Source organism: Pezoporus flaviventris, unplaced genomic scaffold, assembly GCF_033815535.1.
Source record: "Pezoporus flaviventris isolate CSIRO_AGI_PZ_B2104156 unplaced genomic scaffold, CSIRO_AGI_Pfla_v1 ptg000052l, whole genome shotgun sequence".
In the NCBI taxonomy this organism is placed as follows: domain Eukaryota; kingdom Metazoa; phylum Chordata; class Aves; order Psittaciformes; family Psittacidae; genus Pezoporus; species Pezoporus flaviventris.
This window is the reverse complement of record NW_026892600.1, coordinates 1,143,959-1,162,503: the sequence shown is the minus strand read 5'-3', so window position 1 is coordinate 1,162,503 and position 18,545 is coordinate 1,143,959. Positions and strand designations below refer to the sequence as shown.

Below are 18,545 nucleotides of genomic sequence, written 5' to 3'. Positions count from 1 at the left end.
TGGAAGGTGTCATCTAGTTTGGAACTACATGAGCTTTAAGGTCCCTTGCAACCCAAACTGTTCTGTGATTCTCTGCTTCTATCAATTTGCATAAACCAGTTTGCCAGTTACCCTAATGCTAAGCCAGCCAGCAAAACCTTAACTAATAGCACTTTAGATAGTAAATTTTTTAAGAAAAGTTAATTCAATTTCCTGAGGTTTCCTATGTAGGCAACCCTAAGTATGGGATGTGCAAACCCAAGAAAGCCAAGTAGAGCATCAGCATAGATACAGTGCCAAGCGCAAGGATAGGACTCAGACCTTCCCATTTCTTTGGGTCTTTAAGTTCCTCCCTTGTAGTCTCAAGGGGCAAACTGTGCCTAAGGTAGGGACCATGTCCAAAGGTTTCCAGTGGTTCAGTTTTCAAGTCATTGTAGGAAGCCCATAAATTGATAATCAACCTAATTGTATGTGATAGAAGACTTTCAGCACTTGCTCCAGTGACTGTTTAAATAAGGTTGTATGTAGTTAATATTTTTTATTTATTAAACCACAAAACTAGGTCTCCTCTCCTAGTAAAATGCCCCTCCTATGCAGCAGATACTTGAACAATACTTTAAAACTTGGGTAAATCTGCTGAATGGTACTAAGATCACGCCCTCCTTGAGGTACCTGAAACTGTGTGGATTAAAACACACTCCTGGGCAGCCATGAGAGATCTCTTAAAACTGAGCCCGGGTCTCATATTCCGTGCAAAAGCTCCCCTGTTTGGGAGGTGACCATGTATTGCTTCTTTCTCCAGCTAAATTTAGATACCTTTCCAGTAGCCTTGTGGATACCCACTAAATCAGGTCATGCAGGAGAGAAAATAACCACAGGTTCCGCTTTTGAAAACAGCACTGCTATCAGATGCACGCTTGAAAAAGTTTTTCAGAAATAGGAAGGGGAAAATACAATATGTCATCAGAGACTGAAAACATTCATTTCTTAAACACCCCTAGCAATTTTCAGGCAAGATTACTAAATGAAACCTTTAGTCTTCCTGAGAAATCAATGACCTTTGAAAAATTGGTGACCAAACAGAAATAGAAGACAATTCAAGGTAAGTCTATTGACAGAGAAAAAAGCAACAGTGCAGACCATGTCACTAAAGATGAAACAGTGGAGGATACTGCTGGATGAGAGATACTAATTCAAGGTTAAAACAGCTCACGACTGCAACAAATTAAGAAAACCTGCCCATCAAAGGGTGTTTATCCACCTGCTAGCTGAGAAAAATAGATTAAAACTGGGACTTCAATTTTTCCAGGTATTGCTCCTTACTACCTTCACGTGAATAACCAGTGGTGAGTTTGTTCTGGCACAGCCAGGGTGTCCATGTAGATTGGTCTGATTTTGGGGGTGGTGGGTGTACTTATCTGAACAGTGTGTGTGCAAAATACACCCAGAGTCATGTCTTTAGCATCAAAATACACACAGAGCACATACATGGATGGGAAAATGGGTTTTGGTAGCTGTGTGCCAAAGAATAGGATGGTTTTTATTTTCCTAGAGAAACAGAAGTTGGGATCCTTATCTACAGTACTGTTAACTGTTACTGAATTAAGCCATCTATAATTACAGGAGGACTTTAAAAACAAAGCAGCAGCAATGGGTGTCCTTATTCTGGCTCCTATTTTCTACAGCGTTTGTGATCCAAGATACTCAGTTCTGAATAACCACTCTCAAGTGATTCAGACAGGGCAATTTTTCAGAGAAAGTCTGCCAACCCTCTTTGTGAACGCCAGACCAACGCAGCGGTCAGGAAGCCATACTTCCAAAAATTAGAAGTCATTAAATTACAAATAATTCAGAAATATTTCAGCCTGTGTATTAAAAAAGCTACCTTTTGTTGCATATCCTTAACCCCAAATGTTTTCCTTCTCAAAAATTAGGATCATTTCACTCACCATTGAAAGTTACATTTTCTCTGTTTCTAACAGTCAGTATCCTATGAAACATCAACACACAATTTGGTGCTGATGATTGGATGCTTATTTGACAATCCCATTCAACTGCTGGTACTTTAAGATTTATCAGTCTTCTGAAATGCAGAAGTACTTCAGGAGGCAATGCACCATCTGACTTCATCATATCTCTGTTGCTCTTGCAGGTTACAAAAAATTCACTGTTTCCTCCCTCTGCATCATAATCTTCTACAGGTTCCTCTGTCATGTTTAGCTTCTTTTTATCTTGACAAGATGGTAAATTTAGAAATCATTCAAAACCCAAAGAAGAGCCAAAACTCCGTAACATTGTCATGCTGTGAGGCAAATGTGGTTAAAACTATCCAGGATGACACTGTTAATGTCACATAAAGCATACATTTGGAACAGAAGTATTTCAGTGACTTTGGAAACTTCAGTTTTTCTGTATTGAGTGTTTTCAGACCTTTGAGAAGATATTTCCATGTCTGCAAATACGGTCATATTAAAAAAAAAAAAAAAGAAAAATCAATACCACTTTTCCCCCCCAACAAAAGCCCCAACCCCCCCCCCCCCCCAAAAACCCAACAAATAAAAAACTCCTACAACACAGAAGTCTTAGCAAAAAAGTGCCGTAGGTTTAGTTTTGCCAGGGAAGCTATAAAATAGCAGTTGGATATATTCAAAGTCCAGCTAATTAAGAAATTCCTTCAAATTTCAGATGGACTATAAAAGTTTTGTAGAAGTGGTGAAGCCCAAAATTATGTGAAAAATCATGTTGGATTTTTTTGTGCCACTACTTTATTTAGTTCTATTTGATGCATCTTTTTCCTAGTTATTGATTTTCTTCCTTTTCAGATGTGTATATGGTGGTGTACAGGGAAGAAGAATTTACAGAAGTATCTAAATGCTTAGAGCTGCTTTCTATTACACTGAAAAATAGTATTTTGTTACTTGGGAATGAATATGCAGAGCATGAAGAAATTAAAACCATTCATAAACCTTCCCCATATTCTGTAGTGCTTTCCATAAAACCTAGCTTTCCTAAAACTTAATTCTTTGCACAGAATGATTACTTACATAGCACTGCAGTATCTGAATAAATATTGTCTAATTCTTACTTCATTTTTTTGCTTACTTCAAGTGGTCTTTTATAAAAGTGCAAAGGACTGCAATCTATCCCATACCTCATTTTCTCAACAGGCAGTGTTTTTACATTGCTGTGTTGCTAGAATAAGTATTAGAAGTGGAAAAAAGTAGAAATACATGCTTAAACATTTGCCAAAAAGATTAGATGTTCTGAACTCCTGCCAGGGAACAGGGCAAAAAGTGAAAAAATTCCCAGTAAATCATCTATCAGGTACTACCCATCTATTCAAAAAGCATCCAAAAGAGCAAAATAGTCCTTCATTTCGTGAGGCTCTGTCCTGGATTCAGCAGTAGCAGTCATTTTTTTCCTTCTTAGCTGGTGCAGTGCTGCGTTTTTGACTTTCAGCCTAGGAACAGTGCTGATAACACCAATGTTTTTAGTTGTTGCTAAGTCATGTTTATTCTGACCAGGGACTTTGTCAGCCTCAGGCTCTGCCAGGGAGGAGGGGAAGCTGGGAGGAAGCAGAGACAGGACACCTGACCCAAACTAGCCAAAGAGATATTCCATACCACAGCATATCATGCCCACTATATAAACTGGGGGCAGTTACCCAGAAGGGTTAGTTCACTGCTCCGGTCAGGCTGGGTATTGGTTCGCAGGTGTTGAGGGGTTGTATTCTCTCCCCTTGCTGTTTCTCTTATCATTATTATTATTGGTGGCAGCAGTAGTGGTTTGTGTTATACCTTAGTTACTGGACTGTTCTTATCTCAACCCGTGGGAGTTACATTCTTTTGATTCTCCTACCCATCTCTCCAGGAGCGAGGTGGAGGACTGGGAGGGAGTGAGCGAGCGGCTGCATCGTTTTGAGTTGGCTGGGCTTAAACCTTGACAGGCTCATACAGTTCAGGAGTCCCTAAATTAGATGATTTTCATGTAGTTGTATGCAAATACTTGATTTCTCTGTAATGCCTGGAAATAATTTCTTAAATCTCTCAGGCTTCCGTGAGATACCACTAGTGTCTAAAACATCATCTGTCAGAAAGCAATGACCTTTCCATGAAGAAAATAAATGCTTCTTAAGTCTTTTTAAATGCTGATAAACATATGTGACAGCAGCAACAAGGCCAAGATTTATCACACAAAACCTCCCCAGTATATATGCACCATCAGGTAACTTCACATTCTCTGATGAATAAACAATTGCAATCATAATTGTTTGTACATGCCTGCAAATGTCAACAAAATCAAACATCTGTCATGCCAGATAAGAAAATGTGACTCAGTTAATATACTTAGCACTCTATTCAGCCTTGGAAAGGTCACTTATATTTTAACAAGAGGCGCGTAGTTTACTGGTTTCCAGTCAATGACCATGTAGTGAAAATAAAACTGTGGCCATATTTGGTTACCCTTCAAACAATATATTTGATTAAGATGACACATATGTAGCACAATCTGTTTAATGTTGCTTTTGGATATACTTTAACCCTTTCAATTATGACTGATTTTGACATAAAATCATTTTTGCCAAGGTAAAAATGCTCATAACACCTGTCCCATCCCACCAAAAGAAGCAGAACAACACAGATCACCTTGAAAGCCACTGGTATAAGACAACAAAAAAATCTACAAAGGCATCATTTGCTCTTCCACCATCTTCAGAGGCAATAATCAGAATCCGTATGCAGTTCAGTTGTGGATTGAAGCCATCAGCAACACATAGGTATTGCTCATCTGCCAAGACCACAAGGACTAAACACCCTTTTCATTATATTTTGTCTTCCTGAATCAGGCTCCTTAATCCAGCCCTGAATCCTGTCAGAAATGACTCATGGCAAGTGCTGCTTGTTATCTCCACTGACGTACACTGAAGGCTGGTTAGGACAACTCAGGAATGCCTCATTTTGCACAGAGCTATTTAGCTGAAAACTAATATTTTGAATCTGTCTCAATATCCTTCATTATTCTTCTGTTGGCTTGCACCAAAAATAGAAGCTAATTTCAATGAGAGAGAGACATTCAGGGATGAGCACAGACACAGTATGGAAGAGAGGATTGTGCCTGCTTCACCAGATGGTGCTAAGGCATGGATACAACCCCTTGGTTATTCAATTTTTTCCTTCCTGGCTATTGTAACCTAGCACAAGAATGTAGTGCATTGGTTCTCATTTGACCATGAAACCCTGACAAAGTGTTAATATTCCTCTTATTGATAGGTTTGTTCTGTTCCTCCTTAAAATAAGAAAACTAATCCTGAAAGCTGCTATTATATGGGAGATCAAAATAATTACCATATTTCACAGAGTGATTGTCAGGTTAGAGTTAACACAGATGCACAAATCAGGTCCCTGGGCAGCTGGTGGAAGCTGGCCCAAATCTCTCTCCTCTGTTCTCCTCCCAAGTATTTGATTCCTGAGCCAATCCTGTGAGCTGGCTCTAGGAATTAATTTATAATATATGGGGGTGATTTGGGATGAGAAAACAGTATTCTCAGAAGATATGGGCTTTGAGTAAAGGTAAACTTGATGTGCTCTAGATGTCTAAATTATGGAAGACCTTTTACAAAGTTGAGAAACGATATGGGCTGTTCTTCCTTTCCATTCATTTCTGGCACACAAGAGAGCCCCAAGGCCCAGTGAGGATTATCCTACTTACAGAATGTTTTTGTTCATCCCAGAAGGATTACAGAACACTTCATGAAATGTCAGCTTGTTTCACACCTGCCAGTAATGGGAAATACGGATTACAGCCCTCTGTGCCAAGGTTTATCACTGCTTCCTTGAGAGAGGACAAGCTGGTCTGTGAATCCAGTTCATTCCCAAAGGACTCCCTTAGGAAAATGAGGTTGAATTTCAGATAATCTAACAGCCAGGCATTGCACTGAGTTGTTACTAGTCTCTCTCATTCTCTACTCTGCCTGTTTTAGAGTTTGGCTTGGCCTGACCTTTTCTACAGCAAATACTTGGTATATATGGACATGCAAGCAGAAGTTAACTTTCAAGGCAAAACATGGCATCACTGTGAGGTGGTTGCCCACAGTGTTTAGGATTTCCTGATTAGCTCATATGCATGTGTCATGGTTTAACCCCAGCCAGCAACTAAGCACTACACAGCCACTTACTCCCCACCATGACAGAATGGGGCAGAGGATCATGAGAAGGAGAAAACTCATGGGTTAAGATAAAGACAACTTAATAGGTAAAGAAAAAGCCATACACACAACCAGAGCAAAACAAAGAATCCATTCACCACTTCCCATGGTCAGGCAGTTCAGCCATCTCCAGCACAGCAGGGCTCCATCACACATAATTGTGACTTTGGAAGACCACCACCATCACTCCAAACATCCTCCCTCTGCCTCCTTCTTCCCCAGCTCTATATGCTGAGCATGATGTCCTACGGTCTGGGATATCCAGGGTCAGTTGGGGTCATCTCTCTTGATTATGGCTCTGTATGAGCACTGATCAGCAATAATGAAAACATCCCTGTGTTTCCACACAGCACTGTTTCCAGTTCAAATCCAGAATGTAGCTCATGCTAGCTGCTATAAAGAATATTAACTCTACTCCAACCAAAACCAGCATATTCTCCATCCCTTATTTCATAATATTTATATCATTCTCAGGTCCCACACTATCCAATACATTGTCACTAACCACCATTCCTAATCTTTGATACAATACACAGATATTATTCCCTTAGTCTATGAACCAACCCTGTGAAGTAACTGTAAAATGTCTAAACGTCCACAAAATGTCCATTGAGTTCATTTAGTCCATGACTTTGAGTCCATCGGGTCTCTTAGGACAGAAGCAGTGCTGCGTTGCTTGTTGTTACTGGGCATCAAAGCCGGCTCAGAGCACTCCTGCTCTTTCACTGCTACTTGTAAGGCTTGTTTTCCATTGGTTCAGGAGGTTCCTGCTGTAGTAATACCTATAACACACAATTCAAATCGTGAATTACAACAATTGAAAGGTATATCCATTGCAGTCTCTAGCCCTGCTCCCTTTGAGTCAGGTTATGAGGTTTAACATTGCAATGAACTTGTTCCCTGGAACTGGCATTGACTTATTTACAGACTGCAGTCTTTTAGGGGTGTTCCTGCTCCAAGCGGAGACTTGTCTACTAGCCACAGGGGTATACCTGATGTGGCATAGACTTATCCACAGCCACAGTCACTCTGGGGTTCACCTGCTCACAATGTTGCCTTCTCCATGAGCCACAATGCCTTTAAGGGTAAACCTGTTTCAATCAGGCATTACCCACAGCCACAGTCTCTTCAGAAACAAACCTGCTCTGACATGGCCTTAACCATGGCTGCAGTCCCTCCAGGGATTTACCTTCTCTGGCATGGGCTTATACATGGCCATAGATGCTTCAGGATGTCCTGCTCCCACATGGACTCATCCACAGGTCATAGTCCCTTCAATTCAAATTCACAGTGGAGTTCCAGCCTGTCCAATAAAGCTTTACAGAAACAGCCTTGTCATCTGCCAGCCCAGGCACTTTGCCATAGCTGTAATTAAAATGTTCCTGGGCACAGCAGAGTAAGATGATAAGCAAGACAGTGAGCAGCAAAAGCAAAAAGCAGCTTCTAACAACAATTAACCTCTAATATAAAGTGAGGCAAGCAAGTCCCATGGAGAGCACAGAAGCCTGTCACATTTGTCGTATTTAACATTTTCATACAGACCCATCCTACAGTATTTTTCCCAACACAATTGCAGAGATAGATGGCAGCATGAGGGATCAAGATATTCAATTACAGATCATCAAAAAATGATGCATACAGGTTACACTTCTCTTTCCTGGAATTTGAATAATCACCCAAATGGAATCTGGAATCATTTCAGTCAGAAAAGTAAAGAAGAATACCTTCAGAATAAAATCACATTTAATCTGCAGTGTTTCTTCAAAATCCAAATAATTGCAATACAGTTATGTTTGCAGAACATGGTCATCCATGGACCATGGAAGATGGTCTCCATGCATGGGGAAAATGTAGTTGATGAGAAATGTTGTGAGTGAGTTGAGGCAGAACTGATGACTTGAATCAAGGCTAGTGGTTGAAGTACAGATAAGAAGGAAGAAAATGCAAAACTCACTGAATGTGACATCCCAGTTAACTGCAAGGCAAATACCTTCTACCAGAAAATTAGCAAATTGGAAGAACTATACGTACCGGTTGTAGGTGACAACTATGTCTCATGGTAAATATAGTCAGTCAGGGGAAAAAGTGTTATTTGAAGGTATGCTCATGGTATGTTTTCCCCAGTTATGGTTTGGGTGTCACAGTACTGTAGACAGTATTTCCTGAAGAGCAGGAAGCTGCCCAGTGTTTATGTGATATGTTAAGTTCCTGACAACTGGCAAAAGGGTAATATCACCCACATTTTCAAGAAGGGGAAAATGGATGATCCAGGGAACTACAGACCAGTCAGTCTCGCCTCTGTGCCTAGCAAAATCCTGGAGCTGTGTGGTTCAGTTGATATGCTGGAGGGAAGGAATGCCATCCAGGGGGACCTTGACACACTTGTGAGGTGGGCTGATGCCAACCTGATGAAGTTTAACCATGACAAGTGCAAGGTCCTACACCTGGGTTGGAGCAATCCCAGGCACAGGGGCAGGTTGGGCAGAGAAGAGATTCAGAGCAGCCCTGCGGAGAAGGACTTGGAGGTGCTCGTCAATGAGAAAATGAACATGAGCCGACTTCAGTGTGTGCTCGCAGCCCAGAAAGCCAACCGTATCCTGGGCTGCATCAAAAGGAGCGTGACCAGCAGGTCAAAGGAGGTGATCCTGCCCCTCTACTCTGCTCTCGTGAGACCTCACCTGGAGTATTGTGTGCAGTTCTGGTGTCCTCAACATAAGAAGGACATGGAACTGTTGGAAGAAGTCCAGAGGAGGGCCACGAGGATGATCAGGGGACTGGAGCACCTCCTATATGAAGACAGGCTGGGTGAGTTGTGGCTGTTCAGCCTGGAGAAGAGAAGGCTGCGTGGAGACCTCATAGCAGCCTTCCAGTATCTGAAGGGGGCCTATAGGGATGCTGGAGAGGGACTCTTCATTAGAGACTGTAGTGATAGGACAAGGGGTAATGGGTTAAAACTTACGCAGGGGAAGTTTAGATTGGATATAAGAAAGAAATTCTTTACTGTTAGGATGGTGAGGCACCACAATGGGTTGCCCAGGGAGGTTGTGAATGCTCTGTCCCTGGTGGTGTTCAAGGCTAGGTTGGACAGAACCTTGGGCGACATGGTTTAGTGTAAGGTGTTCCTGCCCATGGCAGGGGGGTTTGGAACTACATGACCTTAAGGTCCCTTCCAACTCTAACTATACTATGATTTTGTACTTTTAGAGTATCTAAAAGTATTCATACTTTTAGAGTATCTAATCTTATCCTTGGCTCCCCGTAAAGCTGTATTAACTGATAAAATTTCCCCCTGAACCTTTCTAAAGACTCTGTCATGCCATGTGCAGTTCACTGATCTACTGTGTTTTGCTGTTTTTCTTGGATTGTATGTGTTTCATCAGTGGTGGTCTTCCATCTTACATCAAGAAATGGGTTGTTCTTAGCTAAGAGCCTGCTTAAAGCTTGTAGCAGCACATGTTGCATGGAGAGCACACAACAGAACTGTTAGAAGGTGTTCTGCTTCACACTTGAGTGTTCACTGTTTCTCATCATGTTAGAGAACAAGGAGATCTGCTTCACAAGCAATAGCATCTAGTGGAGTGTGTCAGTAGTCAGCTATTAGCAAATGCACTTTTTAAAAGTAAAGGGAGAAATGCTGGTAAGAGACTGAGCATGAAGTATGTAATTTAGATGTCAGAATGTATCAACAATATCACTGCCAGACTTGATCACTTGATCAATTGTCATTACATGTAAAATTCACCCACAGAATTTCTCCTCCAGGCAATTAGCAGCCTGCAGTAAATTCTGGGAGCATGTCCAACCACCCTTCTGGAATGAGACAATAAAAGGGCCTGGATGTCTGCCTTTGCAAAGCCAGGGACCTCTGGGGTTTTGCTGCTGAGCTAGAGCTGTGCAAGTCTGTTCTTCCCTCACTTTAGCAAAAGGAATGGAAATAAGTTGTTATCACTTCTCTGATTATACCACGGATCTTACTTTATGTAAGTTTATAAGATTTAGAATCATCTTTAATGAAAGTTTATAAGATTTAGAATCATCATGACCCCTTACTTACAAAGATTGCCAAAACAAAATTAAGAGGGTACAAAGCCAGCTCGTGTTTGACAAACAAAACTGTTCAGTCTCTGCAAAGATTCCCCCAGCTAACTTAACATGGGACATTTATTGTCCACTGGTCAGGAGCTGGCAGACCTGCTGTGTCCACTCTTAACAGCTCTTGAACAAGCACTTGCATCCTGCTTTAGCAGCATGACTAGATGACTTCTGAAGTCCTCTCTCAATTCCTGACCAATGGTTTATTTCTGCTGCTTAAATATGGGTTCATTTCCTCAGAAAGAAATAGTATACACACATTGTCAGTTATAAATCCCTGACCAAATTATCTCAGCTGCATATAGCACAGGAGGTACTGTAGATATTGTTGACTGTCAGCTTAGGCTGTGGTTATACAGGATGAATACCTTTCTGTCCTCATTTCTGAGTACTGTAGGTGCTCACAAAGTCAACCTATTGTTAGAGAGAGTCAGAGTTTAAAGCAGAAATAAAACCAAGATGTTAGCACTCCATTACTAAAACTGAAGCTGTATTGTTACAAAGGGAAATCTCTCAAGCATTTTTCTGTCTGTTGTTCTCACAGTGCCCTTCATGGCAGAATGAGACAAATAACTCACATGAAAGGTTTCATCCTGGAGGAAGCTGCACAGCAGCCATCCTTCTAAAGTATCTAAAAAAAGTATTTTTCATGTGTGCACAGATTTACTTATCACTCTTATGCATTTACGTATCTTTTATTCCACTGCTTAAAAATAAGTTCGCTTACTGTTGTACCATTTGCATAGTTATGCCATTGTTACTGTCAGAATGATCTTACAAGTATCTGCTGAAAGCATTCTTAAATGTAGACATGTTTCACTCTAACAAGTCAGTACATCAGTTTTTATTGCTTCCTGCAACAGTCAAAAAGAAAACCCTTTCCTCATCTGAGGCAAATCACCTTTTTTCCTTTATAACAACCAACACAGTTCCCAGACAAGTTTGACTTTTTGTTTGTTTGCTTGTTTTAACGCTGCTAAAATCATCAGAAATCTTCATATGATGAGAACTATATAACGCTTTATTATCTTCATGCAGCAAAAAGTAAGGAAAAAATGGTGAACATGTGTTATAGATGTTTGATGGAGTAAGGATGAACAAGAAGTAGTAAATTTTTGTGAGGCACAAGGAACTTATATTGTGCTCCAGTAATAAATGGATATGATTTTGTGCTGGCTTCTCTTCCTCAGCTGCTGAATTACTCCTATTAACAGAATACAACAAATGACACAAGTTACATAGCTGGCACTTCTTACTGCATTGCTTGAAGAAATGCATGCTCCATCTCCATCTCCGGAGATCTCACCAGATGTGGTTGTTAAACCAATCACACTGCCAGCAACTAAAGCAAGTGGCATGGTCTTCTGCAAGGCGAGGCTATCTACTACATGTTTGGTTTTGGCTGTTTTACAGGACTTGTAGCAAGCATGGTAATTAGCTGTGGAGGAAGCATGGTAATTAGTTGTGGAGTTTATGTCTTGTGACTGGGTAAACATTTAGATTTTCCTGATTTATATGATCACAGAATCACAGGCTGGTTTGTGTTGGAAGGGACCTTAAAGCTTATCCAGTTCCAACCCCCTGCAACCAGCAGGATACCTTCCACTAGACCAGGTTGCTCCAGGCCCCTTGCAACCTGGCCTTGACCACTGCCAGGAATGGGGCAGCTGCAGCATCTGTGGGCAACCTGTGTTACTGCCTCACCAAACTCACTATTAAAAATTTCTTCCGTATCTCAAATCTAAATCTACCCACTTTTAGTTTAAACCATTGCCTCTTGTCCTGCCACTACAGGCCTTGCTATAAGTCTCCATCTTTCATATAACCCACTTTTATACAGTCAAAGGCCACAACAAGGTCTCCGTGGAGCCTTCTGTTCTCTGGGTTGAACCAGCGAGCTCTCTCAGCCTGTCTCCAAAGCAGAGCTGCTCCAGCCCTCACAGCACCTCTGTGGCCTCCTCTGGACTCACTCCAACAGCTCCATGTCCCTCTTGTGCTGTTGCCTCGGAGCTGGAGGCAGGAGTACCAAGACAGAGAGTCTGCTACAGTCTCCAGGCTACATTAGAACTTCATTCTCAGAGTTTATTAACAACACTTAAAGATCTGACCAATGTAACCTGATTTGGAGATATGAGTTCCTTTCAAACTAACACTCATAAAACTCATCTGTTTGCATGTTTCCCCAGTTTTAATTCAATCAAAAAAAACCCCACCAAAAAGCTGCTGGAAAATTCCTGCTGACAAAATGGGGTAGCTTTCATCGTGTTGCATAGCTGTAGAGCCAAAAGAGGAAACTTTCCCAGCCCTGGGGAAGTGCATTGGTGCTGAGCGACTAAACGCCCGACACTTGTTGCTATCACATTTGTATTGCTTTCCTCAGACAGACAAAAAAAGAAGAAGTTTATCTTAAGCTTGTGAGATATACCAGTGAGAATTTAGCGTAAGTATATACTGAGCAGAAATGATTTGTCCATTCTTTGGTATACTAAGTGTTCTGCAAGTCTCATAAATAATTTTTAAAGCTACCTACTGTGTTAAAATATGCAGCGGGGGTCTGACTAGAATACTGTGATATACTGATATTGGGAATTCCATGTCTTACAACACATTCTCTTACCTGATTATCTTCCCACCTCCCTCCTAATTCCCATGAAATTACTGAATTTGTTTATTGTGTAGCACCCATAATGGAGTTTACAATATGTAGATTGTTACCAGAAAGGATGGCTGCATTTAAATTAACATTCAAAATACCTTGTGTACATGCAGGTTGTGATATGCTCATCTTTTCTGAGAACATTAAAACAGTGATCTTGACCATCTTATCTTGTTCACTCATTTTATTAGTGTTGGTTTTTTTTGTGGAAAGCTACAGTATAATGTTAGTCTCTGTGAGATTACATCTTGACTTTATTTCATTTCACAGCAATTTATTGCAGACCAGAATAAATTTAAAGTATAAAAACTGCCTGTCTCAGATGTAATATTGTGTCAGATAATATCATCTTAGTAAATATTGTTTTTCGTGGAAAAAAAAAAGAAAATAGTGGACATACATTATCCTGAGAAAACTCGTAGAGCAGGCATTCCCAGATCTGTGGACCTGGGGGATAAAAAATTGGAGATGTACTTCATATTTTTTTTTTTTTTGGTAAATAGTGCCCTCTGCAGCATGCCTGCAATTTCTGCAAGTCCAATGCACTTTCTGGTTGACCCTTAATGCATCACAGGCAAGGGATTTTGTGACAAAAATATATAATTCCAGAGAACCTGCATAGCTCTAGTGTTGCTTTGCAGTGGATGCTGTAGATCTAAATGTTTCCCAGGCTTCAGTCAGCACCCAGAAAAGGATTTCTGGATTTGTGGGAAACATAGTGTTTGTGAGGAATGCAAAAGCTAGTCAGATACGAAGAAGTAAGCGTGCTCATTAAAACACTTATAACAACATAATTCGAAAAACTTTTCTATACAGTTCTTTCTAGCAGTAATACTGTGCATTTGTATGGTGTCTTTCAGCCAAGAGTTTCATTTAATAATTCCTGTGAGATTTGTATAGGACATGGTACACATTATTAACATCATCTGGAGTATAATTTTTTTTTTTTTAATTTTGGATTTGTTTTATTAAGGATTTTTAAAAACCTCAGTATATGGTGTAATGTTTATCTGTTTAATTTTAAAGACCTTTTAGTCATGACAGCAGTTTCTAGTTCAGATCTTTTCTCTTCTGAAGTTCTCCCTTTTCTGCTGTACATAATTTGTCTTACAATGCACTGCCTCTTATTCAAAGAGAACTTTTAACCTTTTATGGGACTTGATAGTGCCTGCCTGATTCTTAACAGAATAAGTTCAGCCAGAGAATAAAAGCATGCTGGGATAAGAAAAATAAGAGCTAGACAAACATCTGTCAGGAATCATTTAGGTATAACTGGGGCAGAATATTGACTAGGTGACCTCATGAGGGCATCTTTGTTTCCAGTCCCACTTATTATTATTCCATGAAAACCTTTGCTTGAGAAGACCTCTTTTTATACTGTGTCACTCTGCTACAACAAAGATCAACATGAGCGTCTGTACTGAAGATCTATCATTATATGTACATGAAAAGGGATTACAAGTTGGTTACTTCACAGTCCTAGGATATGGACTTAATCTAAAAAGCAAAACAGATTGGAAGACATTGAACTGCATGCAGCATCCCTTAACTGCTTCCAGTCATTGGAATATGGCTTGGGCATTTATACATTCAGGTACCAACTCTAGTTAAGACATCAAATCTACAGGCTGACCTTCCACTATGTCTACTCTAGATATCCTTCTGCTACAACAGCAAGATTGGGAGTGCCTGGAGGTCACCTTTCCCCAGAATGCTTCTGTATATGTCATAGGAGGGGGGAGTTAAGTATTCAAACTTTTCTTGGTTTTGGCGGACATTTCACCCAATTCCCAGCTTCTGATCATCACACCACTTTGGCATTCCCATGTTTGTTTCATGCACAGATAAGAAGTCTGTTAAGTCTGTGACCTTTTTGCAAGAATGTAGACAAGGAGTAGTGATGGGTCTGCTGTGGAAGGAATCCTTACCTGGACACAGTCCTCCACAGCAGAAAAGCAAGAGATTTTTCTCTTCTGATTCAGCACAGGGAGGGAACAAGCACAGGGAGGGAACAAGCACAGGGAGGGAACTGAGCATTCATCAGACCTAAGAATTGTCCTCTGTGTAGGACATCAGCAGTAGCATAGCTCAAGTCTTAAGTTGGAGGGCAGATGTGGGGCAAGCTGTGGGCTTCTGTGGGAGCAGAGGCAGGAGATAAGGTGCTGACAAGGAGAAGCTGAGGTCAGTCATGCTCAGCACAGTGAGTTCATCTATATAGCAGCGTCTGCAAATTTGAGAAGAAGAAGAGCAGACACTGACTGAGCCCTGCAACCTAAAACCAACACAGAACATTGTCAAGGACAAAGCTCTGAGCTCAAAACTGAGGAACTCTTGGTCCAGAGTTATGCAGGAGGCTCATGGCACAGAATACGCCCCAGACACAGCACCTGAAATTACTCTGGTGAAGAGCTTGGATGTGTTTCAGCCACATGCCACAGCTGCAGAGTGCTTGCCATGCTAGGTAGACAAGGGTCTTCTTAGGATCCTTCACAAGAGGGGACCTCAAATAAAAACAGGTAGAGAAAATGTGAATATTGTTTGATAATGCATAAGATCCAGAGAAGTATTAGTCCTTCCACAAGGAGTAATTACATACATCTACAAGATGGAGATTATAAGGATTGAGGAGAAATGTGGGAGGACAAAGTCACCAACTGTCTGTGAAAACTTGCCATGGGTGGCAATAGCAAGTGGATAATGGAGCCCTTCTCCCAGGAATGTCCCACACTGGAAGCGTCAGGAAAACCCCTGGTGGCCTCAACTGGCTATTGGGTACCCTTTTTCCTTTAAGTCACTGGTCTGGTCCTGTTATGACTCATCAAGAACAGCAGTGTCTTACCTAGGAATACATCTATAGACCATAAATATTTGTAACTTTTCCCTTTTTTTTATTAAATTCAGTAAAATAAGACATGCATGGCTCATGAATTGGTAGGTACACCAGGAGATTTGGTGTATCACCACCAAGAACTATTCTATAGCTATGGGATTTCTAACAGAGATAAGGTTTACAGCCTCTAAAAGGCTGACAAACAGTATTAATGGGTGTTTTGCGAACTGCCATGTTTTAAGCCCTGTCAGAAAGCCAGCCACACAGTTTCTCTCTTCCCCCCCCCAACTCTTTCTTCCCTTCCAACCCCCCCCAGAGGGATGGGGAGGAGAATCGAAAGGGGAATTAAATTCGCACGGGTTGAGATAAGAACAATTTAGAAACTAAGATATAACAGAAATCACTACTGCTGCCACCAATAATAATAATGATAAAGGAAATAACAAGGGAAGAAAATACAACACCTCAACACCCGCTGACCAGTAACTGGCCACACCCAGCACTGAACTAGCCCTTCCGGGTAACTGCCCCCAGTTTATATAGTGGGCATGACATGCTGTGGTATGGAATACTTCTTTGGCTAGTTTGGGTCAGGTGTCCTGTCTCTGCTTCCTCCCAGCTTCCCCTCCTCCCTGGCAGAGCCTGAGGCTGACAAAGTCCTTGGTCAGTCTAAACATCTGAGCAGTAACTAAAAACATCGGTGTTATCAGCGCTGTTCCTAGGCTGAAAGTCAAAAACACAGTGCTGCACCAGCTACTAAGAAGAAGAAAAAATGACTGCTATTGCTGAACCCAGGACAGTATCCAACCATTATTCCATACCATTCACGTCATGCTCAGATCCCACATTTTCAGTATACCATCACTTTTACATATATACATCCACATACACACACAGATAAAGAGATCATTCCTTAATGCATGGACCGATCCCTATAAACCTGCTGAGTCCGTTTGGTCAATGATGTTGCGTTCCATCTTTTGTAACAGTCTTTCAGGGCAGGAGAGGCTGTGTGCAGTGTTCACACTTGTGAATAACCTGGGAAATAGTGTCCATTGTTAAGTTCACCCCTCGATCATGAGTCCATCTGTATGTTGCATCTCTGCCCTGATGGCCTTAAGTGTCAAGGGCCCACCAGGCTCAAAGTAATTCGACCTCCCCTTCAGCAGTCTGCAACTTCTCACTGGGGATTCCATACAGCTGCCTTCCATCTGCAACGCTTCCAAAGCACTGGAGGGGCCCACTGGCCTAGATACTTGCTCATACTGTCCCACACACCCTGCAACTCATGACTGTCCAGCCATGGGGAAAATCTCCTGGTCCTCCTATATTGTAGTCTAACCCTAGACAAGACCCAAACCCGACTCTGCTTAAATTTCGAGATCACACAAAATGGTTGTGGGTAGAACACAGTCTGTATGTGTGCCAACATGCTGATCCCCATTACAATCAGTAGGCAGGTCCCAAAGTTACTCAAAGGCCATTCAAAACCTTCAGAACTCTCAGTTGATGCTGCTGTACTTGTCACTGGGGCTGGTGCAGCTGCTGTGCTTGCCGGCTCTCCCACCACCAGCTTCTCTTTTCCTGAGTCCAGATCTTCCTCCTCTGCCTTGGTGGGAAATGCTGCGTGGTCTCCTGCATCCTCCACTTGTTCCAGGTGCCCGAGGCTGGACCCAACTGAGGCTCCCGAAGGTGGTATCTTGCTTTCCACATCCTCCTGGGGCTCGGGCTCGTGGGGCTCGGTGGGAGGCTGCTGGGGGATGTTCTCGGCTGCCGCGGGGCTGGGCTTGGCATCGGGACTCTGCTTCTCCACAGCCTCCTCCCACTGCTCAGCAGCCCCGACCTCCTCCACCGGCAGCCGCTCCCTGCCAGGCTCCAGCCCCGCTCCCACCGCTGCTTGGTCCCCAGGGCTGCTCTCCCGGGCTGCTTCTGCTGCCACCAGCTCCCACGACCACACCTCTTCGGCTCCCTGAGGCCTCACAAAGACGGAGGTGAGGATGAGGGCCAGGACAGCGAAGAGCAGCGGGATGGCCAGGTACAAGTCCACAGCCACGTCCATCCCACCCTGCTGCTGGAGCCCGCCCGTATTACAAGTAATTGCCATAGAGTACAGTGAGACAAGAACCTTAGCCCAAGGCCCACACCTGATAAACACTAACACAGCAAACACCGGCCGTACAGCTCTAAGTAAGGTACAACATTCTGAAACTGTGAGATCAAGAGAAACAACTTTGAGAGCCAATAAATCAGCATTGTGATAAGTGACTATTAATCCGGTCAGATCTGTCGTTATCTCAACCCTTTGTGCCCCATGTTGGGTGCCAAAAACAACTGTCGTGGTTTAAGCCCCTGTCAGCAAGCCAGCCACACAGTTTCTCTCTCCTCCCCTCTTTCTTCCCTTCCCCGCTCCCCTCCCCCCCCCCCCCCCCCCCCATGGGGAGGAGAATTGAAAGAATGTAACTCCCACCGGTTGAGATAAGAGCAGTCCAGTAACTAGGGTACAACACAAATCACTGCTGCTACTACCAATAATAATAATGATAAAGGAAATAACAAGGGAAGAGAATACGATACCATCTGCCGAAACGAGCTCGACTGAGCAGAGAGAGTGCCCTTCCTGGTAACTCCTAGTTACATCCCGGCCATGACATGCTGTGGTATGGAATACCTCTTTGGTCAGTTTCGGTCAGGTGTCCTGTCTCTGCTTCCTCCCAGCTTCCCCTCCTTCCTGGCAGAGCCTGAGGCTTACAAAGTACTTGGTCAGTCTAAACATCTGAGCAGTA

General features: G+C 42.3%; 4 protein-coding genes across 4 annotated transcripts in view; 2 read left to right on the top strand and 2 right to left on the bottom strand.

Moving 5' to 3' along the window:
* LOC133277187 (cytochrome c oxidase subunit 7C, mitochondrial) overlaps positions 1-18,545 on the top strand; it is a 568,656-nt gene that overhangs the window by 15,417 nt on the left and 534,694 nt on the right. The window lies entirely within an intron of this gene.
* The window catches only part of LOC133277177 (uncharacterized), a 757,253-nt gene that overhangs the window by 581,645 nt on the left and 157,063 nt on the right, over positions 1-18,545 (bottom strand). The gene's annotated exons all lie outside the window — the stretch shown is intronic.
* The window catches only part of LOC133277186 (uncharacterized), a 490,593-nt gene that overhangs the window by 384,013 nt on the left and 88,035 nt on the right, over positions 1-18,545 (top strand). The gene's annotated exons all lie outside the window — the stretch shown is intronic.
* On the bottom strand, positions 6,913-17,821 carry LOC133277173 (eukaryotic translation initiation factor 3 subunit B-like). Its single transcript, XM_061468801.1, has 2 exons — positions 17,276-17,821; positions 6,913-6,966 (listed from the first exon to the last, which is right to left on the bottom strand). The coding sequence occupies exons 1-2, from the start codon at positions 17,819-17,821 to the stop codon at positions 6,913-6,915; spliced, it is 600 nt and encodes a 199-aa protein (XP_061324785.1).